The sequence below is a fragment of the Schistocerca piceifrons genome, chromosome X (genome assembly GCF_021461385.2).
Source record: "Schistocerca piceifrons isolate TAMUIC-IGC-003096 chromosome X, iqSchPice1.1, whole genome shotgun sequence".
Lineage (NCBI taxonomy): Eukaryota > Metazoa > Arthropoda > Insecta > Orthoptera > Acrididae > Schistocerca > Schistocerca piceifrons.
The window spans coordinates 446,479,267-446,505,550 of record NC_060149.1 but is presented as its reverse complement, the minus strand read 5'-3'; the positions used below and the strand labels follow the sequence as shown (position 1 = coordinate 446,505,550).

At 40.6% G+C, this 26,284-nt stretch overlaps 1 protein-coding gene across 1 annotated transcript in view; it reads right to left on the bottom strand.

The window, feature by feature from the left end:
• Nucleotides 1–26,284, bottom strand: part of LOC124721545 (cytochrome P450 4c3-like) — a 173,931-nt gene that overhangs the window by 25,229 nt on the left and 122,418 nt on the right. Inside the window, exons 6-9 of the mRNA XM_047246573.1 lie at nt 18,826–18,952; nt 13,816–13,879; nt 2,082–2,185; nt 1,895–1,963 (exon numbers count right to left, since the gene is read on the bottom strand). Coding sequence (XP_047102529.1) covers nt 1,895–1,963; nt 2,082–2,185; nt 13,816–13,879; nt 18,826–18,952 — 364 coding nt within the window. The remainder of the gene's footprint in view (nt 1–1,894; nt 1,964–2,081; nt 2,186–13,815; nt 13,880–18,825; nt 18,953–26,284) is intronic.

Sequence of the window (26,284 nt, the reverse complement as noted above, 5' to 3'; positions counted from 1 at the left end):
CATGATAAATTAAGAATTGAGGAATATACACCAGTCATTAAACAGAGCGCAAAACCAGCAGGGGAAAGTTGTCGTATGGTTGCGAGGCAGCTTCAAATAAATCGGTTGGTGCCTCGCAATGCAAGTAGTGTAAGAAGTTACTAAACCCTCATTCGCCAGCCTCGAGTATGTTACGACTTGTCTGTAAATTTTACCAGCAGTTTCGTCACTCTATAAATATTTTGAAGGAGGACAAACTCTTAGTGGCTGATACTTGTGTGAAAGTGTGTGCAATAAGGACTTGAGACCATTTAGCAGTATATAGGCTTTTTAAATTTAGGGTAAACTTTGACTGTAATAGAAACAAAAAATATGGCGCAGTGGAAATTAAAAACCACATTCTGGTAGTATGCAGCGTATTGCGAAGAAAGCTTAGTATGAAAGAAAAACTTTTTCTTTCAGACATGTACTTTTTAGACTAACATATTAAGAAAAACGAACTTTATGCGCGCTAAAAAGCATTTGGGTGATTCAAAATGAAATGCTTAGAATGAATTCAGCCATTCTGCAACATAAATCCTGGAAGAAAATATTTAAAATTAGTGTAACAGGGATCATATTTGGCTGGAATACACTAAAACTACAGAAACTAGTCTCCAAAACATTACTATGGTTGGCACTGCAGCATAACAGAAATTTCAGGCTCTTACGTGCAAAGAATCTCAAATTTCAGAAAAGGTTCTCATTACTGCAGAAAACATGTATGAGAGGTGACTTTATGATGGTTGGAAAAAGGATGAAGTTGCAGAGAAAACCGTTCATATCGAAATAAATAAGCCCGAAATTCGCCGAAAAAGAAAAAGAAAAGGACAAATAAAATCTTCCATTTGCTGGCCTGCAATGACCTAGAACGAATACATATTTCATTGAGTCTCATCTTGTGACATTCGTGTATTTTTATCAGCTACCAAACCCTACACATAACACTACAATGAAAGCGTACAGAGCCGGCCGTGTTGACCGAGCGGTTCTAGGCGCTTCAGTCCGGAACCGCGCGACTGCTACGGTCGCAGGTTCGAATCCTACCTCGCATATGGATGTGTGTGATGTCCTTAGGTTAGTTAGGTTTAAATAGTTCTAAGTTCTAGGGGACTGATGATCTCAGATGTTAAGTCCCATAATGCTCAGAGCCATTTGAACCAAAGCGTACAGAATAGACTACTACGTTGCGTAGCACAGCGGGAAGACGGGCAGGCAAGCAAGACTCCCGTAGCGTGCTTTGTTTGGGCATAGCTTCAATGGTAGCAAAGCAGCTTGCCCGTTCTTGAAAACGTGCAGCAGCTTGCCTGCCTGGCTAACAAGCTAGCATGGTCAGGTTAACAAACACCTCTTGGTTTGACAGTAGAGATAAGCCTTTAAATAGAATTTTTTTACACGTTTCACACATTGCACGCTACTTACCCAAAGTTCTTGCTGACGTAAGTCTAAGGACGAAAGTGGTTGTTGTCTCCGTCGGTGAGTCCGGCCTATTTTCCACCTCTCATCTAGGAATTTAAACTAATGCTGCCCAGCAGTGAAATCAGGAAACCAGTTTCCTTATTGAACAGATTGCATTGAGCATATAGTGGAGTCGAGTACAGTTTTCGTGGGATTGTTACTATCATACCAGATGGAAAAGAACAAATGCGTATTTCTTGTAACAAATAGTTTTCATGTGTGGCTAAAATGCGAAAAAAGTGAAGAAAAATATTTTGATACAGTCATTTTCACACCGAACAGCGTTGCAAATAACATCAAAAGCTATAGCGGAATATATTTAGAATAATGTACCCTCCTTCCTATGAATTCTTAGATGAGAACTGTATTTTTATTTATTGAATTAAGAAGTTTCGTGAAGCAACGTATTTTTACTTACCTGTACGTGTGGATGCAATCCAATTAAGAAGATAGTCCAGGTGAGGGACGCTGCCGTTGTATCATGTCCCTGCAGTCATATAATCAATTTTAACCTTACATGCCAACATTAAACTACTTTTTTTTAATGGAACCACATGATTCACACTTTCTTGAGTAAATTAGACACGCTATTGTTATATACTGACCTCAAACATGAAGGTGTCCACTTCTTCCCTAATATCGAGGTCTGTTAGTTCTCCCGTTTGCTCCGCTACCTCAACAAGGAGATCCAGAAGTGATATTCGTTTGGCTGGAACAAAGTTTGAACGTGACAAATTCGTACAGAAAACGTCATTTCTTCGTGTTACTTGTTGGCAGCATTTTGAAATTGATAGTCTGAGAATGTTTGGTATATAGCGATGGGTGTGCGTTCAACATTTCATTCAGAAACTCAACAAGAGCATCATATAACGCAGTAAAGTACAAAAAGGGATCAAAATTTAGATTGTATCTCGATTTCAGACTGAAGATCCGTTTTATAGAGATTGACGCACTTAGTGAAATAAGTCCAGCTATGCGCACTATTCCGTCGCTACGTGGATTTGTGTGATAAAATCCTCCTGTAGTTTTACAGCAATAGCATACACCATAGACTTCATGCTACCTCACAGAAAATAGTCAAAAGGTGTAATACTTGGTGGCCGGGATGGTCGTAGAAGAGCTTCCCTTCCACTAACCCTAACATGTGGGTATGTGACGTCCAGATGTCTCCGCACATTCACATCACGCTCAATTGTACCATAGTATTTTTGCTACCAAGTTACCTGACAAACCCACACTGGCATTCATCCAGTGAAACAGGAAGAACAACTCTGAGTAAACTGAGGTAGCTCGGTCCTCTTACTCTTGTTAACATTAGATATGGCACAATGAAAGGATCACAGATTATTCCAGCCCATATGCTAACAATGAACCTGTGTTGGTTACTTTTGACCATGTTCGGCAGCCCAAATCAGTGTTGTGCGAGTTCATAACGTGGTCTGGAGCGAGCGTGCATTAGTCACTGAACAGCCCTGAAGTCTGGATTTATAGCTGGAGTATGCAGTGCCGTAAATACCACTTCACAAAATGTACTTGTTATAATTATGTAGTTCCTCACTACTGTTGCCTGGACATTCTGTAAATGGTATGAATGCAGCTGTTGGTTATAGACAACACTCTAAATGTTAATATGAAGTGGGTGCACTGGGAGATGCTGGTAGATGGTTCTTATGAAGTGTTTGGAAACGTCCTCTTCAACGGCAACTGTCCGAACTTAGGGTGGACATTCGGCATCCGTTTTTGAGAAATAATATTATACTTAAATGTGGAAAATTTGATACGGTATTTAGAAAGTGTCTCAATACGACACAGTACTATGGTATGTACAATAAAACGTAATACAGAAAACGCACTTTGCTGTATGTACATTATAACTTTTTTGAAACAACCCAGGCAGAAAACACAGTACCCTCTTGTAACTTTTTGATCTCTCTTAGTCCTCTTTCAACAACTGCTTCAAACATCAAATTGTGAGGAATATTTCTGTTTTGAGATCTTTCCACATACAATCTGCAGCAGCTCCACCGCTGCGCGGCTTGGCATATACAAACAATGTATTAGCCATTTCGATTCTGGTGCCCGTCACAATGCGTCTAGGACATCACTGCACTAGTACACAATACAGTTACACAATTAATGAGAGCAAAAGACTGCGAAAAGATTCAGCGCACGTACGGGAACGCTCTACGGCCGGTCTGCGACTCCATCTTACACTGATGGCTAATCGTTTGTATAGCTAATTCAGATATTGTTGCTGTTCTTGTGGTCTTCAGTCCTGAGACTGGTTTGATGCAGCTCTCCAAGCTACTCCATCCTGTGCAAGCTTCTTCATCTCCCAGTACCTACTGCAGCCTACATCCTTCTGAATCTGCTTAGTGTATTTATCTCTTGGCCTCCCTCTATGATTTTTATCCTCCACGCTGCCCTCCAATACAAAATTGGTGATCCCTTGATGCCTCAGAACATGTCCTACCAACCGGTCCCTTCTTCTTGCCAAGTTGTGCCACAAACTCCTCTTCTCCCCAATTCTATTCAATACCTCCTCATTAGTTATGTGATCTACCCATCTAATCTTCAGCATTCTTCTGTAGCACCACATTTCAAAAGTTTCTATTCTCTTCTTGTCTAAACTATTTATCGTCCATGTTTCTCTTCCATACAAGGCTACACTCCATACAAATACTTTCAGAAACGATTTCCTGACACTTAAATCAATACTCGATGGTAACAAATTTCTCTTCTTCAGAAATGCTTTCTTTGCCATAGACAGTCTACATTTTGTATCCTTTATACTTCGACCATCATCAGTTATTTTGCTCCCCAAATAGCAAAACTCCTTTACTAATTTAAGTGTCTCATTTCCTAATGTAATTCCCGCAGCATCACCCGACTTAATTCGACTACATTCCATTATCCTCGTTTTGCTTTTTTTGATGTTCATCTTATACCCTCCTTTCAAGACACTGTCCATTCCGTTCAACTGCTCTTCCAAGTCCTTTGCTGTCTGACAGAATTACAATGTCATCGGCGAACCTCAAAGTTTTTATTTCTTCTCCATGGATTTTAACAGTGGCATAGCGTGGTTGTAAAGGCTGGAGAGACTGTAGCTATTATATGGAGACAAAATAGTACAATAAACAATAATTTAAACAAATGAAACAAAATGCATCAAATAAAACAACAGCCACTCTCGTACTACTACTACCACTACTACTACTACTACCGTTACTACCATTACCACTACCACCGCCACTAATAATAATAATAATAACTAACTTGTTCAAGAAACGATGACAAATTTGTAGAACTCCAGCAGCAAGAGGAGAAGCACTTACATTTTCTTTTACACAAGTGCAATGCGCCTGTCTTTTCTTTCCACGAATAAGTCCATAACTCGGTCTACAAAGATCTGATCACTGGATAGATCTCCAAGTAGCGTCTTTTCTGTTGCTAACGTGCTCAAACACGACAGCCGGATGTTGGACATTGAATTTCTTAAACAATTCTTCACTCGTTCAAGAGCCCGCTTCGTTCACTGCTTGCTGTAGTTGTGGGTAGGGTCAAAACCAAACGCAGGAACTTCGTTGTTTCTTCATAAACGGAGTCTAAATCATTGTTGACAATGTACTTTAAGAGGATTCTTATAGTTAAGTGTTTTTTCTCATAAGCGTTTATGTTACACAGTTCATTTTCAAGTTGTTCTTGTTTGAAAAAAGGGTACTGTTCTAATAATTGAAGTAGTTTCAACTTTGGGAATTCTTTTTGATAGTTCGGGAAATACTTTTCGTTCAAAGGTTCAACAAACTGAATTTGGGGAAAGTCTTGAAACCTTATTTCCATCTGAACAATTTGCAAATCCAGTATCTCGTAAGTTAATGCCCTGAGAGATGTCTTTTGACTGTCACAGAATGATAAGTTGCCATTCAAACACAAGCTGCGTTTAATGCATTCATCAACGAATGTTTCCGTTCTTAACTGTTGTAAGTTTCTCAAAACATATCTTATTTCGTCGTAGCAAGCAGTTATACTGGCAGATTTTGACTGAAGAACACTAAAGAGATGATCAACATAAACAAAGCACCGTCGGTAGAAGCAAAGGAAGTAGACAAACGTAAGATCATCCATCCATTGTTTCATTCCCACAGCACAGCTCAAAGATTCTGGATCTCACTGAGAGTCTGTATCATGAAATATATAATTAAAAACACTATATAGCCCTGAGAAATGACTAGATGTTTTTGAAACTGCCCTGGAACGAAAGTACCAGCGAGTGTTGCTTGCATGTGGCAGTTAAAATCCTTTCTCAGTCAGCAATACAGTCGGTTTAATGATTTGCTAAAAAACGAATGGAATGCAGTAAGATCACTTACTAACATGCGTACTTGTCGTATGATTTTGGAGGCATGTAACAGTACCAAATTCAGTTGGTGTGCGTAACAATGAATAAACAGCACATAGTGACAGAACTGCTTCACCAATTGTAGTCCTCTTTCTATGCTCGCCATTACTGAAGCGCCTTCATATGTTTGACAAACCACTTTTCCTTCCACATTCCATTCTTCCAATACTGCGTGAATAATGTTTGACAAACCTTCAGCAGTTTTATCTCCAGAAATATCGTACAATCCAACGAATCTTTCCTCAATTTTGTCTGCAATACAGTACCTAAATATTATACTCATTTGACTCTTGCATGACGCGTCTAATGTTTCATCAGCCTGAATCGAAATGAAAGTGCAGTTCTGAATTTCAGATTTTATTTTATCGTTAACTGCCAGAGTTATCATTTCTATTACATCATTCTGTATATCTGGAGAAGTTCCTTTAAAAATTGAAGATGATGACAGATGGTCTCGGATTAACTGCTCTCCTTGAGCTAGTATATCCAACAATTCCATATAGTTACCTTTGTTGCTGGAGGATTCGTCTTCTCGATGGCCGCGAAAGACTAGTTCTTGTTTACAAAGAAATACAGTTGCGTGAATAAGACGAGCCAATACTCTCCTGCTGGATGCAACTTGTTTGTTGTATTATATTGCTGTCAGACGAGTGGCTTCAGAAAGGGCGTGCTCAATTCAGATTTGCCGAATAACTGAAATGATTCTTTGTTCTGCAGGTGACGTTTTGATATCTGATGCTTTTGTGCTTTCCTGTCAAAGTTCTTTATTGTACAAATGCCCTCATTGCATCATTCCTTTCCACCATCAAATAGAAGACATATATAACAATACAATCTTTTATTAACTGCATTCGCAGTCAGCCTAGCACACTTTTCGTACCTGGCTGTCTGAAAAGTGCGTTTTTCTTTGACTTCACGTAAAACTACACTGAGTATAGGAGTAGGTCGTTCAGCCTTCAATTCCCACTTTTTTCGTTCGTTAATGTAGAAAAAGGAGTTTTTAATAAAAATTCTATAAGGTGTTCAGTTGCTGGCTCACTCATGTTGGCGACACAACGAAAATATGCACTAAAATCAAACAAGAATGGCTATGAACACAAACCGCGCGACTGTTCACTTACGTGTTAAAAGCCAGCATAGAAGCGGCAGAGACTAGTCTCGATACCTGACAGCAAGTGCAGCGCACGGCCATCGCTGAAGAGGGGAAGGGGAGGGGAACCGAGAACGCTCAAGCGCAGACAGCCAGGTAAGGGAATGGAGGCAGAGACAGTGCAGTCGAGTCTCAAGCAGGCAGACACACCAATACTCAGGGTGCGGCGATGTCTTCGCACATTTAGTGCTCTTAGTAGAAAGTTATTTATATTTTTGTTTTGAATTACTATTGCATCTTTTTTTAGCACGAATGCGGGGGAGACTAAGTCTCAAAGTCTCCCCTCACTCTACGCCACTGGATTTTAATACCTACTCCGAACTTTTCTTTCGTTTCCTTTACTGCTTGCTCAATATACAGATTGAATAGCATCGGGGAGAGGCTACAAACCTGTCTCACTCCCTTCCCAACCACTGCTTCCCTTTCATGTCCCTCGACTCTTATAACTGCCATCTGGTTTCTGTACAAATTGTAAATAGCTTTTCGCTCCCTGTATTTTACCCCTGCCACTTTCATAATTTGAAAGAAAGTATTCCAGTCAACATTGTCAAAAGCTTTCTCTAAGTCTACAAATGCTAGAAACGTATGTTTGCCTTTCCTTAATCTTTCTTCTAAGATAAGTCGTAGGGTTAGTATTGCCTCACGTGTTCCAACATTTCTACGAAACCCAAACTGATCTTCCCCGAGGTCGGCTTCTACCAGTTTTTCCATTCGTCTGTAAAGAATTCGCGTAAGTATTTTGCAGCTGTGGCTTAGTAAACTGATAGTTCGGTAATTTTCACATCTGTCAACACCTGCTTTCTTTGGGATTGGAATTATTATATTCTTCTTGAAGTCTGAGGGAATTTCGCCTGTCTCATACATCTTGCTCACCAGATGATAGAGTTTTGTCAGGACTGGCTCTCCCAAGCCTGTCAGTAGTTCTAATGGAATGTTGTCTACTCCCGGGGCCTTGTTTCGACTTAGGTCTTTCAGTGCTCTGTCAAACTCTTCACGCAGTATCATATCTTCCATTTCATCTTCATCTACCTCCTCTTCTATTTCCATAATATTGTCCCCAAGAACATCGCCCCTGTATAGACCCTCTATATACTGCTTCCACCTTTCTGCTTTCCCTTCTTTGATTAGAACTGGGTTTCCCCAGAACTGGGTTAATTTTCCTGTAGTCAGTATCTATCTTACCCCTCATGTGATAAGCCTCTACATCCTTACGTTTGTCCTCTAGCCATCCCTGCTTAGCCATTCTGCACTTCCTGTCGATCTCATTTTTGAGACGGTTGTATTCCTTTTTGCCTGCTTCACTTGCTGCATTTTTGTATTTTGTAATGCAAGTGGTTCTCTTTTCCCCAAAGGTCTCTTTAATTTTCCTGTAGGCAGTATCCATCTTACCCCTCATGTGATAAGCCTCTACATCCTTACATTTGTCCTCTAGCCATCCCTGCTTGGCCATTCTGCACTTCCTGTCGATCTCATTTTTGAGACGTTTGTATTCCTTTTTGCCTGCTTCACATGCTGCATTTTTGTATTTTCTCCTTTCATCAATTAAATTCAGTATCTCTTCTGTTACCCAAGGATTTCTACTAGCCCTCGTCTTTTTACCTACTTGATCCTCTGCTGCCTTCACTATTTCGTTCCTCAAAGCTACCCATTCTTCTCCTACTGTATTTCTTTCCCCCATTCCTGTCAATTGTTCCCTTATGCTCTCCCTGAAACTCTGCACAACCTTTGGTTTAGTCAGTTTATCCAGGTCCCATCTCCTTAAATTCCCACCTTTTTGCAGTTTCTTCAGTTTTAATCTACAGTTCATAACCAATAGATTGTGGTCAGAGTCCACATCTGCCCCTGGAAATGTCTTACAATTTAAAATCTGGTTCCCAAATCTCTGTCTTACCATTATATAATCTATCTGAAACCTTTTAGTATCTCCAGGGTTCTTCCATGTATACAACCTTCTTTCATGATTTTTTAACCAAGTGTTAGCTATGATGAAGTCATGCTCTGTACAAAATTCTACCATGTGGCTTCCTCTTTCATTTCTTAGCACCAATCCATATTCACCTACTACGTTTCCTTCTCTTCCTTTTCCTACTGTCGAATTCCAGTCACCCATGACTATTAAATTTTCGTCTCCCTACACTACCTGAATAATTTCTTTTATCTCGTCATACATTTCATCAATTTCTTCATCATCTGCAGAGCTAGTTGGCCTATAAACTTGTACTACTGTAGTAGGCGTCGGCTTCGTGTCTATCTTGGCCACAATAATGCGTTCACTATGCTGTTTGCAGTAGCTTACCCACACTCCTACTTTTTTATTCATTATTAAACATACTTCTGCATTACCCCTATTTCATTTTGTATTTATAACCCTGTACTCACCTGACCAAAAGTCTTGTTCCTCCTGCCACCGAACTTCACTAATTCCCACTATATCTAACTTTAACCTATCCATTTCCGTTTTTAAATTTTCTTACCTACCTGCCCGATTAAGGGATCTGACATTCCACGCTCCGATCCGTAGAACGCCAGTTTTCTTTCTCCCGATAACGATGTCCTCTTGAGTAGTCCCCGCCCGGAGATCAGAATGGGGGACTATTTTACCTCTGGAATATTTTACCCAAGAGGACGCCATCATCATTTAATCATAGAGTAAAGCTGCATGCCCTCGGAAAAAATTACGGCTGTAGTTTCCCCTTGCTTTCAGCCGTTCGCAGTACCAAAACAGCAAGGCCGTTTTGATTAGTGTTACAGGGCCAGATCAGTCAATCATCCAGACTGTTGCTCCAGCAACTACTGAAAAGGCTGCTGCCCCTCTTCAGGAACCACACGTTTGTCTGGTCTCTCAACAGATACCCCTCCATTGTGGTTGCACCTACGGTACGGCTATCTGTATCGTTGAGGCACGTAAGCCTCCCCACCAACGGCAAGGTCCATGGTTCATGGGGGGTGGGGGGGGGGGGATAATTCAGATACCAAGTAAAATCAGAAGAAACTTTGACACCACCATTCTCAAACGTCGATGATCCGCAGATCCTAAACTATGTATTTTTGGACATGTGTTCCCTCATGAAAAATGATCGGTTTGTAGTCCCAAGCGTTGTCGACGTTTTCCTTTTGTTTCTGTGCACACTATATCTCGCAAAAGGACGAAATAATTGTTCTTGTTCTTGTTTTCTCCGGTATGATTTGACTTCAGCGATCTGGAATTTTTGCAGTCGTCGTCTTAGTGGCTGTGCCCGCGTTCTGAGGAAAGACTTGGGATATATTTCGTCCAAACGTCTTCAGCGACCTGAGCAAAACAACGCACCTTTAAGAGTGGTAAGATTATGTGTCATGTGCCTCTGACAAATTACAAATTTTGTGTACTTGATTGCAAAATGATAACCATAACCGTTAGAAAAGTCGAGCAGTAATAATTCACAAGTAGTGCTCTATTGTGCAAATCACAGAAAAACTGTGCAGTCTAGCTTTAGATTCGCTGCTGAAATACGTCACGGCACATGTGCCCCTTTGTAATGTGCGTCTAAGTTTCCGTTGGCTTACGATTATCCGTCAAAATTTGCACGTTGTGACAAAAGTTAAAACTGTATCTCTGAACTTCCTTGTTTGAAACACAAGGAATTCCTCCCTCGATTATTTTGGTATATGTTTAGTGTCGCTACTTATCTTCTTTTACAGCAGGTCAAAGACCATCCTGCTGTCGAAGAGATTCAATACTCTGGCGACGCGAGAACGACGCCGCAAACATGTGACACGTTCGTTGCAGATACCCACCAGAGCGCTATAAATCCAACGACAACGAAACATCAAGCCAGTTGCTGTCATGTTCTGAAGTCATCAGTCTCGCGAGGCACAACATTAAAGATAACGGCCCCGCTTGCTCATGAATTCCTCTGGCAAAGTGTTTACGACTATTTCTTATTCTCTTTTAGTCTGTTATCTAGGTACAGCGTCGTAAATGAATTGGTGTATATGAAAATAACATATAATATTTGACATAAAATTTTAGATTTTTTAGTAGAACTCAACATTATGATATTGTTCAAGGATGGGGAAGGAAATCGGCAGTGCCCTTTTCAAAGGAATCATCTCGGCATTCGCCTGGAGTGATTGAGAGCAATCACGGAAACTCTAAATCAGGATAGTCAGGCGCGAATGCAATGTATCATCCTCCGGGATGCGAGCCCATTGTGTTAACCACTGCACCCCTCCCTCGGGGTGGCAGACTGACGTCTGCGACGTAGGCTTTCAAAAAGCGGGAATGACCTGCGCATTTTTCCAGTCACTGGCAATGCTTCACTAAGGAGCATTAGCGCTAGAAAAGGAGCAAGTTGTTTCACATACCCTACGTACAATCGTGTAGGTATCCCGTGAGGTTCATTCGCTCTTCTTCTGTTATACTATTTCAGGTGATTTTCTATACCGCCATAAATTAGAGACCTTACGTTTTGATGTCGTTCAACTATTTTAAGGGGGAACCACAGTACAGCCTTTCTCAGTGAAACAACTTTGGAAAAAGAAATTTAGTATTTCGTCTTCTCTCCGTCGTCCTCCATTTCAGTGCCATTGTTGACACTTTATGGACACAGGTTGAACTAAGTTTGAAAACAAGCGGGAAGGATGTATCTACACACTGTAAAACTTTCACACATGCAGAATGAAAACTGTATTTTCACAAAAATAGTATGCATTTCTTTTGGAGTGACCCTCGTACAATGAAGTTTCCGCAATTTACGATGGTCCCCTGGACATTACAAAAGCGGTGTGTGATCAGCACGGATAACAGTTCATACTCAGCAACGTGCACCCATGCTGGCCACAGGGTTCGTATGGAGTTCCTGTTGTAGGGCGTTCCATTCCTCCACCAGCACGGTTGACAGCTGCTGGATGGATGATGGTGTATGTGAAAGTGCTGAAATACGTCTCCACAGCGCACACTACAAGTCCTCGATGGGATTTAAGTGGGGAACTGCCAGGCCAGTTCATTCACCGAACATCCTCTCTCTCCAAGAGCTCCTCCACCTGCCCTGCTCTATGTGGTCTCGCATTGCCGTCCATAACAATGAAATCAGTTCTGAATGCACCACGGAAAAGGATCACCTGGGGAATGAGTACAGTGTCACAATAACATTGACTTAGACGTGTACCGTGTTCAAAGATTTGGAGGTCAGTACGTCCATGCAGTATTATACCTCCCCACACCATAACACCTGGACCACCAAAACGACCATGTTCGCAATGTTCCTGGGTGTATTACTTGTCCCCGCCTCCCCCCACATGAGAATACGTTCAGTATCGCCGAACATGGTCGGTTTGGTGGTCCAGGTAATATGGCATGGGGAGGCATACGGTTACATGGGCGTACGGATCTCGACATCTTTGAATACGGTACACTCACCAGTCAACGTTATTGTGGTGCTATACTCATTTCCGATGTGTGTCGTTTCGTGGGTGCATTCAGTCCTGATTTCATTGTCATGGATGACAGTGCGCGACCGCATCGAACAGCGCGAGTGGGGGAGCGCTCTTTCAACTAGAGGACATTCGGCGAATTGACTGGCCTGCCCGTACCCCCAACTTAAATCACATCGAGCACGTGAGGGATGCGGTGGTTAGACGTACTGCAGCACATCCAAATGCACCAACGATTAACCAGCAGTTGTCTATCTCGCTGGTGGAGGAATGGAATGCCCTACCACATGAACTCCTACCCAACCCTGAGGCACGTTTCAGAGCGTGCACTATTATCCGTGGTGATCACACACTATATAAAGAACCATGTCTCCCCTTTTATACTGTCCTGGGAACCATCATAAATCGTGCTGACTTCAGTGTATTTACTGTCTTTGAACTAAAGGGGCATTTCTGATTGTCTCCTTGCGCATTTCATTCACTTATCTTCCGCTCTATACCATAAATGTTCTTTCTGCGTACGGTCCAAGTTACATCGAGCTTTGTTGCTTTCATGCGAAAGTTACTTTCTTCTTTAAGTTTTCCACGTCAGTGTAATTCGTCTTCCGTGAAACCTCAGTCCCCCCTCCCGACATCTTGAGAAGAGTTGTCACAGGTAAAGGGCAGGGCAACTGCACTCCACACTTTCGGTATAAACTGTCCTCTAACTTTTGCTAGTACTATTTCGATCAATAGTAAATGTTTTTTATGACAACACTGTAACAGGTCGAAGTCATGCATCATGAAAACTTATGGTTCGGATTTAAATAAAATGTAATGTTGTCTTAGGTACCGACGTGTTAACTTCTGGATAGTACTTGTGTTGCTAGTCTAGCGATGATGTATACAAAGTTTTTGGACCTAGTCTTTCAAAGTTAGTGTTGTCAAAACTGCGCCTGCAATATACGTATATGGGTACGAATTAATGGATTTACTACGTTTCAGTTAGAAATGTGAGTCTCTGTGGCAGAAATCTCACTTTCCAAATAAATTGTGACTGACGCATGAAATCTAATATGAAAGTTTTCTGATCTTACTCATTTCGCACGAAGACCAAGCATTTTTTACATTTTTTGTTCTTTATTTGATTACTTCTATGTTTCATGTGTGCAGGCTTTCACAGTCAGAGTCAGTTTCTATAAAGTTCTTTATTGCAGTCCCTAATCAATCTCACTTTCATAATGGCTGAAACGTTCGTTCTCTTTATAATATGACGCGCTCTAAAAGTCGAAATAGTTTTATCGATACGTGCATGCTATTTACAGAATGAGGCACCCAGTTATGACAAATGGACCAAGAAAAATATAATAACAATAAACTAATAATAAAAATAACTTACATTTCAGATTTTTCCTTTCATTAGCATTTCTTGACCTAAATTCCTCTTTACGCTCTTTTATTATCTGAAAAGAACAATAAAATTGCATTATAATTCAAAATGTTTTCTAATGCATCAAATTAACTGCAAACGCACCAGTTACTGTGCTGAACAACAGAAAAGCTTAGCGATGAAAAATGAAATTTTGGCTTAGGTATCTACCTCCTATTTCGTTCTGCAGTAGGAGACAGAAAGGAATTACTTATTATTTTCCAATACCACTGAAAAATCTTAATGGAAAATGCAGAAGACAGTATATTTTCATCATCTTAGTGGTTTTCTTTCAGCCAGTTAGCAGAAAGAAGCTGAATATCGAAGTAAACCGAATGGACTGCAAAGTTATTAGATAATTACCGTTGACACTTACGTGCAGTTCATGAAGAAACGAGAGTTTCTAAAGCTACATTCACCAGATTTGAATGAAAGTACGAGGAGACTTTAAAAAGTAAGATACACGTATCTTCCCACGCTAGGACCATTGCACAACTAGAGTGGCACGTTGCCAGAAGAGAGAACATGTTGTAGGTTTCCTGCAAACACAGACCTACATCACAGTGTGGCAGCGAAATGGCGTAGCAACTGGAAACGTAACACCAAAATTGGAGTACCCGCGATAGTTCTTGTGAACAAAACGCCTAAATTACATTCAGTTTCACCGTGAAATTTTGGTAATATATGGACCAAATGCAATGTCGCCTCCAGCCGTAGTGATACGGTGCCATCAGTCTGACCAAGGCCGCACAGCCGTAGGTGATGCTGATCGGGAAGAAAGGTCACTGAATTTAGGAACTTTCGGGTAATTGAACATGTATCAATAATTACAGATTTCTGTAGTTGTATGTATACGTATGGATGTAGCTGTATTGCGTTGATGTACTGGTGGATATTGTGTGGTATGACTCCTGTAGTTGATAGTATAATTGGTATAATGTCAACTTTATCCTGATGCCATATGTCCTTGACTTCCTCAACCAGTTGGATGTATTTTTCAGTTTTTTCTACTGTTTTCTTCTGTACATTTGTTGTATTGGGTATGGATATTTCGATTAGTTATGTTAATTTCTTCTTTTTATTGGTGAGTATGATGTCAGGTTTGTTATGTGGAGTTGTTTTATCTGTTATAATGGTCCTGTTCCAGTATAATTTGTATTCATCATTCTCCAGTACATTTTGTGGTGCATACTTGTGTGTGGGAACGTGTTGTTTTATTAGTTTATGTTGTATGGCTAGTTGTTGATGTATTATTTTTGCTACATTGTCATGTCTTCTGGTGTATTCTGTATTTGCTAGTATTGTAGATCCGCTTGTGATGTGATCTACCGTTTCTATTTGCTGTTTGCAAAGTCTGCATTTATCTGTTGTGGTATTGGGATCTTTAATAATATGCTTGCTGTAATATCTGGTGTTTATTGTTTGATCCTGTATTGCAATCATGAATCCTTCCGTCTCACTGTATATATTGCCTTTTCTTCCTTAGCCATGTGTTGGATGCGTCTTGATCGATGTGTGGCTGTGTTAGATGATACGGGTACTTGCCATGTAGTGTTTCCTTGTTACAATTTACTTTCTTTGTATTTGTTGATGTTATGTGATCTAAAGGGTTGTAGAAGTGGTTATGAAATTGCAGTGGTGTAGGCGATGTATTTATATGAGTGATTTCTTTGTGTATTTTGCTAGTTTCTGCTCGTTCTATAAAGAATTTTCTTAAATTTTCTACCTGTCCGTAATATAGGTTTTTTATGTCGATAAATCCCCTTCCTCCTTCCTTTCTGCTTAATGTGAATCTTTCTGTTGTTGAATGTATGTAATGTATTCTATATTTGTGGCACTGAGATCGTGTAAGTGTATTGAGTGCTTCTAGTTCTGTGTTACTCCATTTCACTACTCCAAATGAAGAGGTCAATATTGGTATAGCATAAGTATTTATAGCTTTTATCTTGTTTCTGTTTTCAGTATTTTTGTTTGTCTTTGTCTATATTTTTCTTTTAGTTCTTCTTTAATATTTGTATTATCTATTCCTATTTTTTGCCTGTATCCTAGATATTTACAGGTATCTGTTTTTTCCATCGTTTCTATGCAGTTGCTGTGGTTATCCAATAAGTAATCTTCTTGTTTAGTGTGTTTTCCCCTGACTATGCTACTTTTCTTACATTTGTCTGTTCCGAAAGCCATATTTATATCATTGCTGAATACCTCTGTTATCTTTAGTAATAGGTTGAGTTGTTGATTTGTTGCTGCCAGTAGTTTTAGATCATCCATGTATAGCAAATGTGTGATTTTGTGTTGGTATGTTCCAGTAATATTATATCCATAATTTGTATTATTTAGCATGTTGGATAGTGGGTTCAGAGCAAGGCAGAACCAGAAAGGACTTAATGAGTCTCCTTGCTATATTCCACGCTTAATCTGTATTGGCTGTGATGTGATATTATTTGAATTTGTTTGGATATTAAGTGTGGTTTTCCAATTTTTTATTACTATGTTTAGGAACTGTACCAATTTAGGATCTACTTTGTATATTTCCAATATCTGTAGTAACCATGAGTGGGGTACACTATCTAAAGCTTTTTGGTAATCGATGTATACGTCGTATAGCGACCTTTGTTTAGTTTTAACTTGATATGTCACCTCTGCATCTATTATCAGCTGCTCTTCACATCCTCGTGCTCCTTCGCAACAGCCTTTTTGTTCTTCATTTATAATTTTGTTCTGTGTTGTATGTGTCATTAATTTCTGTGTAATGACTGAAGTTAATATTTTGTATATTGTAGGTAGGCATGTTATGGGGCGATATTTTGCTGGGTTTGCTGGGTCTGCTTGATCTTTAGGTTTCAGATAAGTTATTCCTTCTGTAAGTGTATCAGGGACTGTGTATGGGTCTGTAATGTAACTGTTAAATAATGTAGTTAGATGTAAATGTGTTGAGGTGAACTTCTTTAGCCAGACATTTACTATTTTATCTTTTCCAGGGGCTTTCCAATTGTGCGTAGAATTAATTGCTCGGGTGACTTCATGTTGCAAAATTATCACTTCAGGCATTTGTGGTATCATCTTGTATGTGTCTGTTTCTGCTTGCATCCACCGTGCATGTCTGTTATGTTGTACCGGGTTTGACCATATGTTGCTCCAGAAGTGTTCCATGTCTGTTATGTTTGGTGGATTGTCTATTTTAATGTGTGTGTTATCTATTGTCTGGTAAAATTTCTTTTGGTTTGTGTTGAATGTTTGGTTTTGTTTCCTTCTATTTTCACTTTTTTTTGTATCTTCTAAGTAGTTTGGCCAATGCTTGTAATTTCTGCTTCTTTTCATCTAATTGCTCTATCGCTTCTTGTTGTGAGATTTTCCCTAACCTTTTTCGTTTTTTGTCTGATATTTCATTTCTTATAAATTGTGTTAGCTGTCCGATGTATTTTCTCAGTTTTTCTACTCTGATCTGTATCCTGTGTTGCCATGCTGGTTTTGTGGGTTTCTTCTGTGTGTTGGTTGGTTCTGATCTCTGCCTTGTGTGTATATTTAGTTTAGTGCGTGCTCCTGTATAAACCAGTAGTTTTAACTCTTCCATAGTTGTATTTTCATTTATGTTGTTGTGTGTGATTGTGTTGATAGTTGTTATTGTTGTTTCGACTTGTGTGTTATTTGGTGGTCTATGCAAGAATGGTCTAATGTCTGTATTTGTGTCTTTGTATTCTATATATGTCAGCTGAAATTTTTCTTCTATATCTAACATGTGTGTCACTTCGTGTTCTATTTGTGCTTGTTCTGGTGGCTGTCTTAAGATTTCGTTTTCCTCTGATTGTTTAATTGATGCGTGTTGTTCTTTGTTTGTTTGCTCTGGGATGTTTGAGTCCATTACTGTATTTTCTTCTTCTTCTGATTGCACATTATTTTGTTCCACTATTTGTTGTACTTGTTGTTTGATGTTTTCTAATTCTGACTGGGGTATCCTGTTATTTTTGATTATTACACGGATCTGATCAGCTAGTCGTTGTTCTGTTGAAAATTTTAATTCTGGGTATCTGGTAATAAATGTTGTGTATACTTGTGATATGTATCCAGTTGTGTTGGTTCCTAAATTTGTTACTTGGTAAGAACAGAACATGAGGTGTCGGTTAACTTCATCTGACCATCTCATCCTCTGTCATTGTTTTCCTTCTAGAGTGGTTGCAGGAAGCATATCCTGCAAAACACCTCTATTTGGATTTAAATCATTTTCCGTGTGGCTAGTAGTGACGTTGTCATTGTGGACGGGCATAGGGTTCAAGCGTCGTCCCCGACCATGATAGCGCTTGTCCGAGGCTTCATTAGTTCTGTCCTGAACCAACTAATCACACTAAAAGGCGGGTTAGCCCTGTTAGTGGTTTATTCTTTTCGTCGCCTTTTACGACTGGCAGAACATACCGGAGGCCTATTCTTCTCCTTCTTCTTCTTCTTATTATTATTACTTATGCGATAAAGCTACAGATGTTGCAATTTTCCACTATGCTATGCTAATGGATATTTATTTTATTCCCCTCAGACTAATTACAATAAAATTCTTTTACGCATGAAAGTATGAAGTTGGAACATCTGTTATTATTAAATGAAAAGAGATCTTAATTGTTCTCTAATGAATCTGGCTCTGACCACCTACCGAGCGAAACAAAATATTTGGTGAATAACGCTAATATATTTAAACTGAGACTGAAGTCGGTTTTTTTTACGATAGATGGGTCCTTAACTGTTGTAAATAATTACGTATATAGCGTCCTATCATGAGCCAGGCTGTGAAAAACATAAGTGAGAGGTGTCTAACTGTTGGAAACGACTCGTTAAACACAGTATCATATTTGGAATATTTAACTCACTAACAAATGCAAGAGCCATGAAACGCAGACTTACAACTACACCACACATAGAACAAAGAAAAATAAAATATTTCGACACTTTACTTGTCAGTGTACGCTACTAAGTCAAGTAACAAGCTTTGCTTACCCGTTCTGTGAAACCGTGTAATATGTTTAACACGTGATTCTGTTCGTGATACACGGGACAGAGTCTGAACGTCAGAGGCATGTGCACCCAGAATCGAAGCTGACGGTACAGGAACAGCTCACTCATTCTGTGGAAGAGGAATATCAGAGATAAACGAGTTGTATACTCTGTAATATTATTTATTATTTGGTTTTAAGTGACTAAAGATAAAAGACTGCGTTCAATTACAGGCGATGTCATATGGGAAGCACATGTGTGCCCTAAACATTGATTTTCTAGAAGACACATATAGAATTGGAAATAAGATGTACCCTCTCTTAGTTACATTCATTCATATCTACAGCAATTTAAGTCAAACAAATCAGTGTGAAGTGCAGTGCAGAAGCTAGTTGCAGCGCTAGCAATAGGAGTTTCTCCTCATTCTTTTCAGAGACAAAGTGGTAAGAAATGATGATATACAGAATGGCTATAACTTAACTTTCGCTACGTGAGACAGCCACCAAGATCGTAGGACGATTAAACTGTGCAGAAACATTTGGAAGAACATGCAGAAGAGAAGTAATGAATACATCATGGAAAGAAACCCATTTTAATTTCCACATGAGAGGGTAAATTTGTTAATTGCGTACCTTGTTTACGTTCCAGGCTACAAACTTTGCTCAGTGTGACGGTCAACTGCACCAACAATACCCTGGAACTGCATTAGAGACATCATTTCACAGCTATTCGCAGCACTTTTCGAACAGTGGAACTTGGAATGTTCAAATGTCGTGACGCAGCTCGTGCACTGCTTGAAGATAGCACATTGCGTCCAGGATTCTCAGACATGGCAACAGTAACTGCGTCAACAATTTTTGGCGCAACTAACCGTCCGCCTCTCCCACGAGCAATTCCCAAATTGCCAGGTAATTCGAACTTCCAAATCATGTTCTTCAACCTCGATGCAGAAATAGGATCTGTCTGTATTCCTTCGCTGCGCCGATACTTGTGAAGAGTAGCAGAGCTACTGCTATTGTTTTGATAAAACAGTTTTACGAGTAAATATCTGCTCACCTTGTCCAGACCCATGCTGACTGTCTACAACTCTATTGCACACTAATGCATGTGTTTCAGCACTACGTCACCGCACCAGCACCTGCACCTAACGGTTAGTCATGAAACTAACAAAACTAATAACGCAAATGCTGCAGCCCACAGTTTGAACATCATTCCTATAAAGTTGGGTACCAATACGATAAATAATTTTCCGCCTGCACTGGCTCAAGTAGCGAAAGTTTAATTATAACCGCCCTGTATATCGATCAGTGATAAAATGACGGACAATTTGAAATTAGCTACACAATTCTGCGCGTTTTACTTGTAGATCTCAGGAAAGCTTGTGATACAAATCAAATAAAAACAGGCCATCTTCAGACTTTTCATCGCCATTATGGCTGCTGGTGGTGAGAGACGGAGCGAGATATGTAGAAGTACGGTTGTCACTCAGTGACAACCCTACTTCTACAGATCTACTTCTACAGATCTGTAGAAGTAGGGTTGTCACTGAGTGACAACCGTACTTCTACATATCTCGCTCCGTCTGCCACCACTAGCAACCATAATGGCGGTAAAAAGCCTGAAGATGGTCTGAGGAAAAGGCCGAAATCGGTTGCTAGTAAATAAAAAATCTGAAAACGTGATCGAGACGGTTTTATTTGATTTTTAGCATTTCAAATCGATCGATGTCCTCCAATCACAGAATGCTTTCTAAAATTTTAAAAGCATGCGACGCTTCTGACTTTGACATTCTGTTTCCCTAACTCTTCAGATTCAGTTATCCTCCAGTTGTTATAAAATTCTTTTGTTCATAGCCTATATTCCGCCATGTAGAAACTTAATATCAGTGGTATCGCAAGTATACGCTCCAATATTGATGTAGCTGTACGTTAACAACGTGTCAACTATTCTGCTCCATTGTCAGATTACTTATACATTGGTGACCTTCCTCTGCACCTAGATGCAACACAAATAAAACTGCCGAGCGAGGTAGCGCAGTGGTTGGTTCACTAGGCTCGCACTCGGGAGGACGACGATTCAAACCCACGCCCGGCCATCCTGATTTAATTTTCGCGTGATTTTCCTAAATCGCTTCTGGCAAATTCCGGGATGGTTCCTTTTCCTTTGAAAGGGCACGGCCAACTTCCTTCCCCATCCTTCGATACCCGATGGGGCCGATAACCTCGCTGTTTGGTTCCCTTCCCCGAATCAACCAACCAACCACATAAAACTGAGAACAGCCATCAGATGTGTAAATCACGGCTTATGTGGCTTTCTCACCTGAACTAAGCACACAGCTGCAATTCGTAAAATATCACCATCTCAGCGTACGTTTAAAGAAATAACAATTCGTAAAAGAATAACACCATCTCAGCGTGCGTTTAAAGAAACGCCAAAACCTACTCGACCTTAGGCTTAGTGCCCAATATTTTAAATTCTTGGTTATTATTGCGTAATTCTAGGAGATGTTTCACACCAACTCATGCTTGCTGGAGTTGGTGATGCACGCTCGTGGGTGGTACACTTGCGATGAACAGTTAGTTTGGCTGCCTACGGAAAAGCGGTAAATACTATTTTTTTTTTCGTCTGATCGACTACACTGGCTCACCTTATTTGTCACTGACTTAAACAATTTTGTTTTAAAAACTTAACAGTACTTAACGTTCTCGTTCTCATCAGAACCAGCTCTAGATTCAATACTTCACTCTCCCTCACATTCCTGTGAGATTGCAGAGCTTCCAAACACGCTGAAGGACCATTTCCTATCACAGAAATATTATAGCCGAGTTAGCTTGTGCCTGAGATGTGGATGTCACCCAGCAACATTCGGTAAGGGCAACTCCGAACTACTGCATTGTACGCATCCTGTACAAATTTACATATTGTACCTGTGCAAACAATGTAAAAATGAGATAGTTCTTCCAACATCTAGGTGCTGCAGTTCCCGACGACCGTGTTCGTAAATTTTTCGTGACAATCGTTCTACAGTCTGTGTGTGTGTCTGTAGGAGAGAGAAAAAGTTAAAGAAAGTAGGAATTGTGTCGTGTGTGAGGTAGAAACCACGAGTAAGTGAGTAAAACACGACGTATGAAAATTCATTGAGCTGTGGGACATGTTTGCAACAACGTATATATAATCAGTGCTCCACGCCGTGTACATCCTTTGACAAAATATCAGTCTAAAGGTGTAGATCGGTGCTCCCCTTTGCAATCCCTGAATGTCTTAGCCCCACCATGTTCATTTTATTTATTTATTGTTCGTTTATTTCGAAAAAAAATATTTTACAATAATCTGCAATACTCACTTTAGTAGAAGAGGGTTATCAAATGTAGAGCAAAATAGAACTATACTGTTTCAAAGGACTTGGTAGACGAAATAGAAATGTCTTTTCGTCTTACTTGAATACCTAATGATATTGTTTTCACCTGAACAACCATATTTAGAATTTTTATGCTATCAAAGGCACAAGAAAAATTCAGAACATCTATGAGAAGGTTGAAATAGCTTTTATTTAAGCAGATCCTGAATTTTTTGTTTCAAAGTAGCTAAAGCACACGTTCAGGCGACTGCGGCGTTTTGTTTTCACGACGGCTTGTGTCGAGAATTCGGTCTCACATAGATATGTAGATGAGAGCTATACGAGGACTTTGAAGGCTTCCTTTGCCTCTCATGGATAAAGAGGAAGGAAACTGGCCCAGAATTCTTTCAATCCAGTTTATTGACACTGTTCTTTAGCACTCAAATCTCGTTTCAGTTCGAGAACCACATTCGCATTTGTTAATATTGCTAAACTTTGGCTGCACTATGCACTGGTGACAAAAATTTGTTCACCTGCCGGGACGCGAACGTCATCTTCCACTTGACACGAGAGGTAGCTTTCACCGCCTTTTTTTGTGAAAACAAGACGACGTTCTTTACTAAATAAAATATTTGTGGAAAACCGTACATAAGTGGACTTTTTCAACATCACTTTTTTACGTAAATGGTGTAAACTATTTTTGGAAAAGCGTACATAAGTGGACTTTTTTTCAACATCACTTTTTAACGTAAATGGTGTAAAAATAATAAACATAATATTCTTCGTTCAGTACAAAACAATAATGGACCACGTCCGTCTCCGTGGGCACGTTCCTCGCCGATTCCGTTGCACCTGGTGTTGGTGCCGGTTACGTTTTCACGTATGGTGGTGGATCCTCTCCAATGTCCTGGTCCTTTCTTGCTCAGTATAATTATATGCAATAATTACACTCTCCACGCCCCAACTGGGTGGGGAATCAAGCAAGGCTCTCCCTAAAAGATTAGTGTAATATGTTCGATATGTCGGATTTTGCATAATCAATGAGTGACGTTCTTGTCGCAAGGCCCAAACGTATAGCATATTCTTACTGCCCTCTCGGAAAAGGTAAAGTGCAGTCAGACCCCGAACCCAAGTCACTGCATTGGCCTTCGTTCGGAGAAAACATGTCATATCTGGGAGAAATAGTATCCGTGGTGCTACTGCATGCTGCACCATCCGAAGGAGGAAGGTGATCATTTTATGGACCAAACACCACACTGCCGTCGAAAGCCCGCATATCAGGCGATGTTCGTCTGTGTCTATAACACTGCACTGTGAACACAGTGGCGTATCCGTCATGTGAATTGTATTGTGCCTCGGCCACCAGAATACGCTCCCTGGACCCTCCCAAAATTCCGCATGTCACGCCGTTCATCTATACTCTATATTCGCATAGATACTCTGAGTCTTTCCCTGTACAGGACACAACAGTATCTGTGCGAGTATACGAGTCCCAGGTGTTTACTGATGATAACTCTTCTCTCGTTGACATTGCACTGTTGCCTATCCGGAAATTCACTGAATCAAGCGAGTGATGAAAAATTAGTAATGGGAACACCCAAGTGACGCTTCCATGATTGTGTCTTTTCAGAAAGGCCCTTATGGCATCAATGGCATCCATTATAGTGGTGTTTCTGCCTTGTGGTTTCAAATTTATATTATTTGGGGTTTCAAAGAAACCTGCAAGGTATGCTAGGGAAGATATAAAGTTGAATGAATGATTAAGCTCAGCTATCTCTTGACTCAAAAGAAATAGTTCTACCTCTGATTTTATTTCATATAGCCTGCTAAGTATGTTCCCGTTCGATAGCTACCGGACTTGTCTATGAAAGAGTAAAGATTAGTGTTGAGCAATTAGATCACTGCATAGGACACGGAAAAAACGTGTGTTCGTAACACTTGACTTCATTTTATTAACTACACTGATAGCCACTTTCAATGCAGTGTTCAGTTTCTGAGGTAAAGCTTTAGACGCTAGGGCTTGTCTGCAGATCATACAGTGAGAGCTAATAAGATTATGATTCTTTTCTTTGGCAAGACTTAGAAAGCCAGAACGTGAAACTAACATACACTACTGGCCATTAAAATTGCTACACCAAGAAGAAATGCAGATGATAAACGGGTATTCATTTCACAAATATATTACACTAGAAATGACACGTGATTACATTTTCGCGCAGTTTGGGTGCATAGATCCTGAGAAATCAGTACCCAGAACAACCACCTCTGGGCATAATAACGGCCTTGATACGTCTGGACATTGAGTCAAACAGAGCTTGGATGGCGTGTACAGGTACAGCTGCCCATGCAGCTTCAACACGATACCAAAGTTCATCAAGAGTAGTGACTGGCGTATTGTGATGAGCCAGTTGCTCGGCCACCATTGACCAGACGTTTTCAATTGGGGAAAGATCTGGAGAATGTGCTGGCCAGGGCAGCAGTTGAACATTTTCTGTATCCAGAAAGGCCCGTACAGGACCTGCAACATGCGGTCGTGCATTATCCAACTGAAATGTGGGGTTTCGCAGGGATTGAATGAGGGTAGAGCCACGGGTTGTAATGCATCTGAAATATAACGTCCACTGTTCAAAGTGCCGTCAATGCGAACAAGAGGTGACCGAGACGTGTAACCAATGGCACCCCATATCATCACGCCGGGTGATAACGCCAGTATGCCGATGACGAATACACGCTTCCAATGTGCGTTCACTGCGATGTCGCCAAACACGGATGCGAGCATCATGATGCTGTAAACAGGACCTGGATTCATCCGAAAAAAATGACGTTTTGCTATTCGTGCACCCAGGTTCGTCCTTGAGTACACCATCGCAGACGCTCCTGTCTGTGATGCGGCGACAAGGGTAACCGCAGGCATGGTCTCCGAGCTGATAGTCCATGCTGCTGCAAACGTCGTCGAACTGTTCGTGCAGATGGTTGTTCTCCTGCAAACGTCCCCATCTGTTGACTCAGGGATCGAGACGTGGCTGCACGATCCATTACTGCCATGTGGATAAGATACCTGTCATCTCGACTGCTAGTGATACGAGGCCATTGGGATCAAGCACGGCGTTCCGTATTACCCTTCTGAACCCACCGATTCCATATTCTGCTAACAGTCATTGGATCTCGACCAACGCGAGCAGCAATGTCGCGATACGATAAACCGCAATCGCGATAGGCTATAATCCGACCTTTATCAAAGTAGGAAAAGTGATGGTACGCGTTTCTCCTCCTGACACGAGGCATCACAACAACGTTTCACCAGGCGACGCCGGTCAACTGCTGTTTGTATATGAGAAATCGGTTGGAAACTCTCATGTCAGCACGTTGTGGGTCTCGCCACCGGCGCTAATCTTGTGTGAATGGTTGATTGGTTGGTTTGGGAAAGGAGACCACAGACAGCTTGGTCATCGGTCTCATCGGATTAGGGAAGGATGGGGAAGGAAGTCGGCCGTGCCCTTTCAGAGGAACCATCCAGGCATTGGCCTGGAGTGATTTAGGGAAATCACGGAAAACCTAAATCAGGATGGCCGGACGCGGGATTGAACCGTCGTCCTCCGGAATGCGATTCCAGTGTCTAACCACTGCGCCACCTCGCTCGGTCCTTGTGTGAATGCTCTGAAAAGATAATCATTTGCATATCACAGCATCTTCATTTCTGTCAGTTAAATTTCGCGTCTGTAGCACGTCATCTTCGTGGAGTAGCAATTTTAATGGCCAGTAGTGTAGCTGGTGCTCCATCAGTACAAATTGCCATAAGTCTGTCCCAAGACAAATCATTTTTAACCAAACATTCATTTACGGCAGGAAATACATCATAATCTTTTAACGTTGCTTTCATGTTTTTAGCAAACAATAGTTCTTCCATTATTTTCTTCTCGTCATAAATCAGCAATATACTATTAATCGACATTGTTGAGCTGCATCAAGAGGATCGTCACATTCCAACGCAAAAAATAAAAACATTTTCAGTCTTTTAACTACCTGTTCTTTCCTATTCGGGACTATTTCCTCGATCCTATGTTGCACTGTATTGTTTGACAGAGATATCTTGTCCATTTTTTGCTGACTATCTTCTGCAAAAAC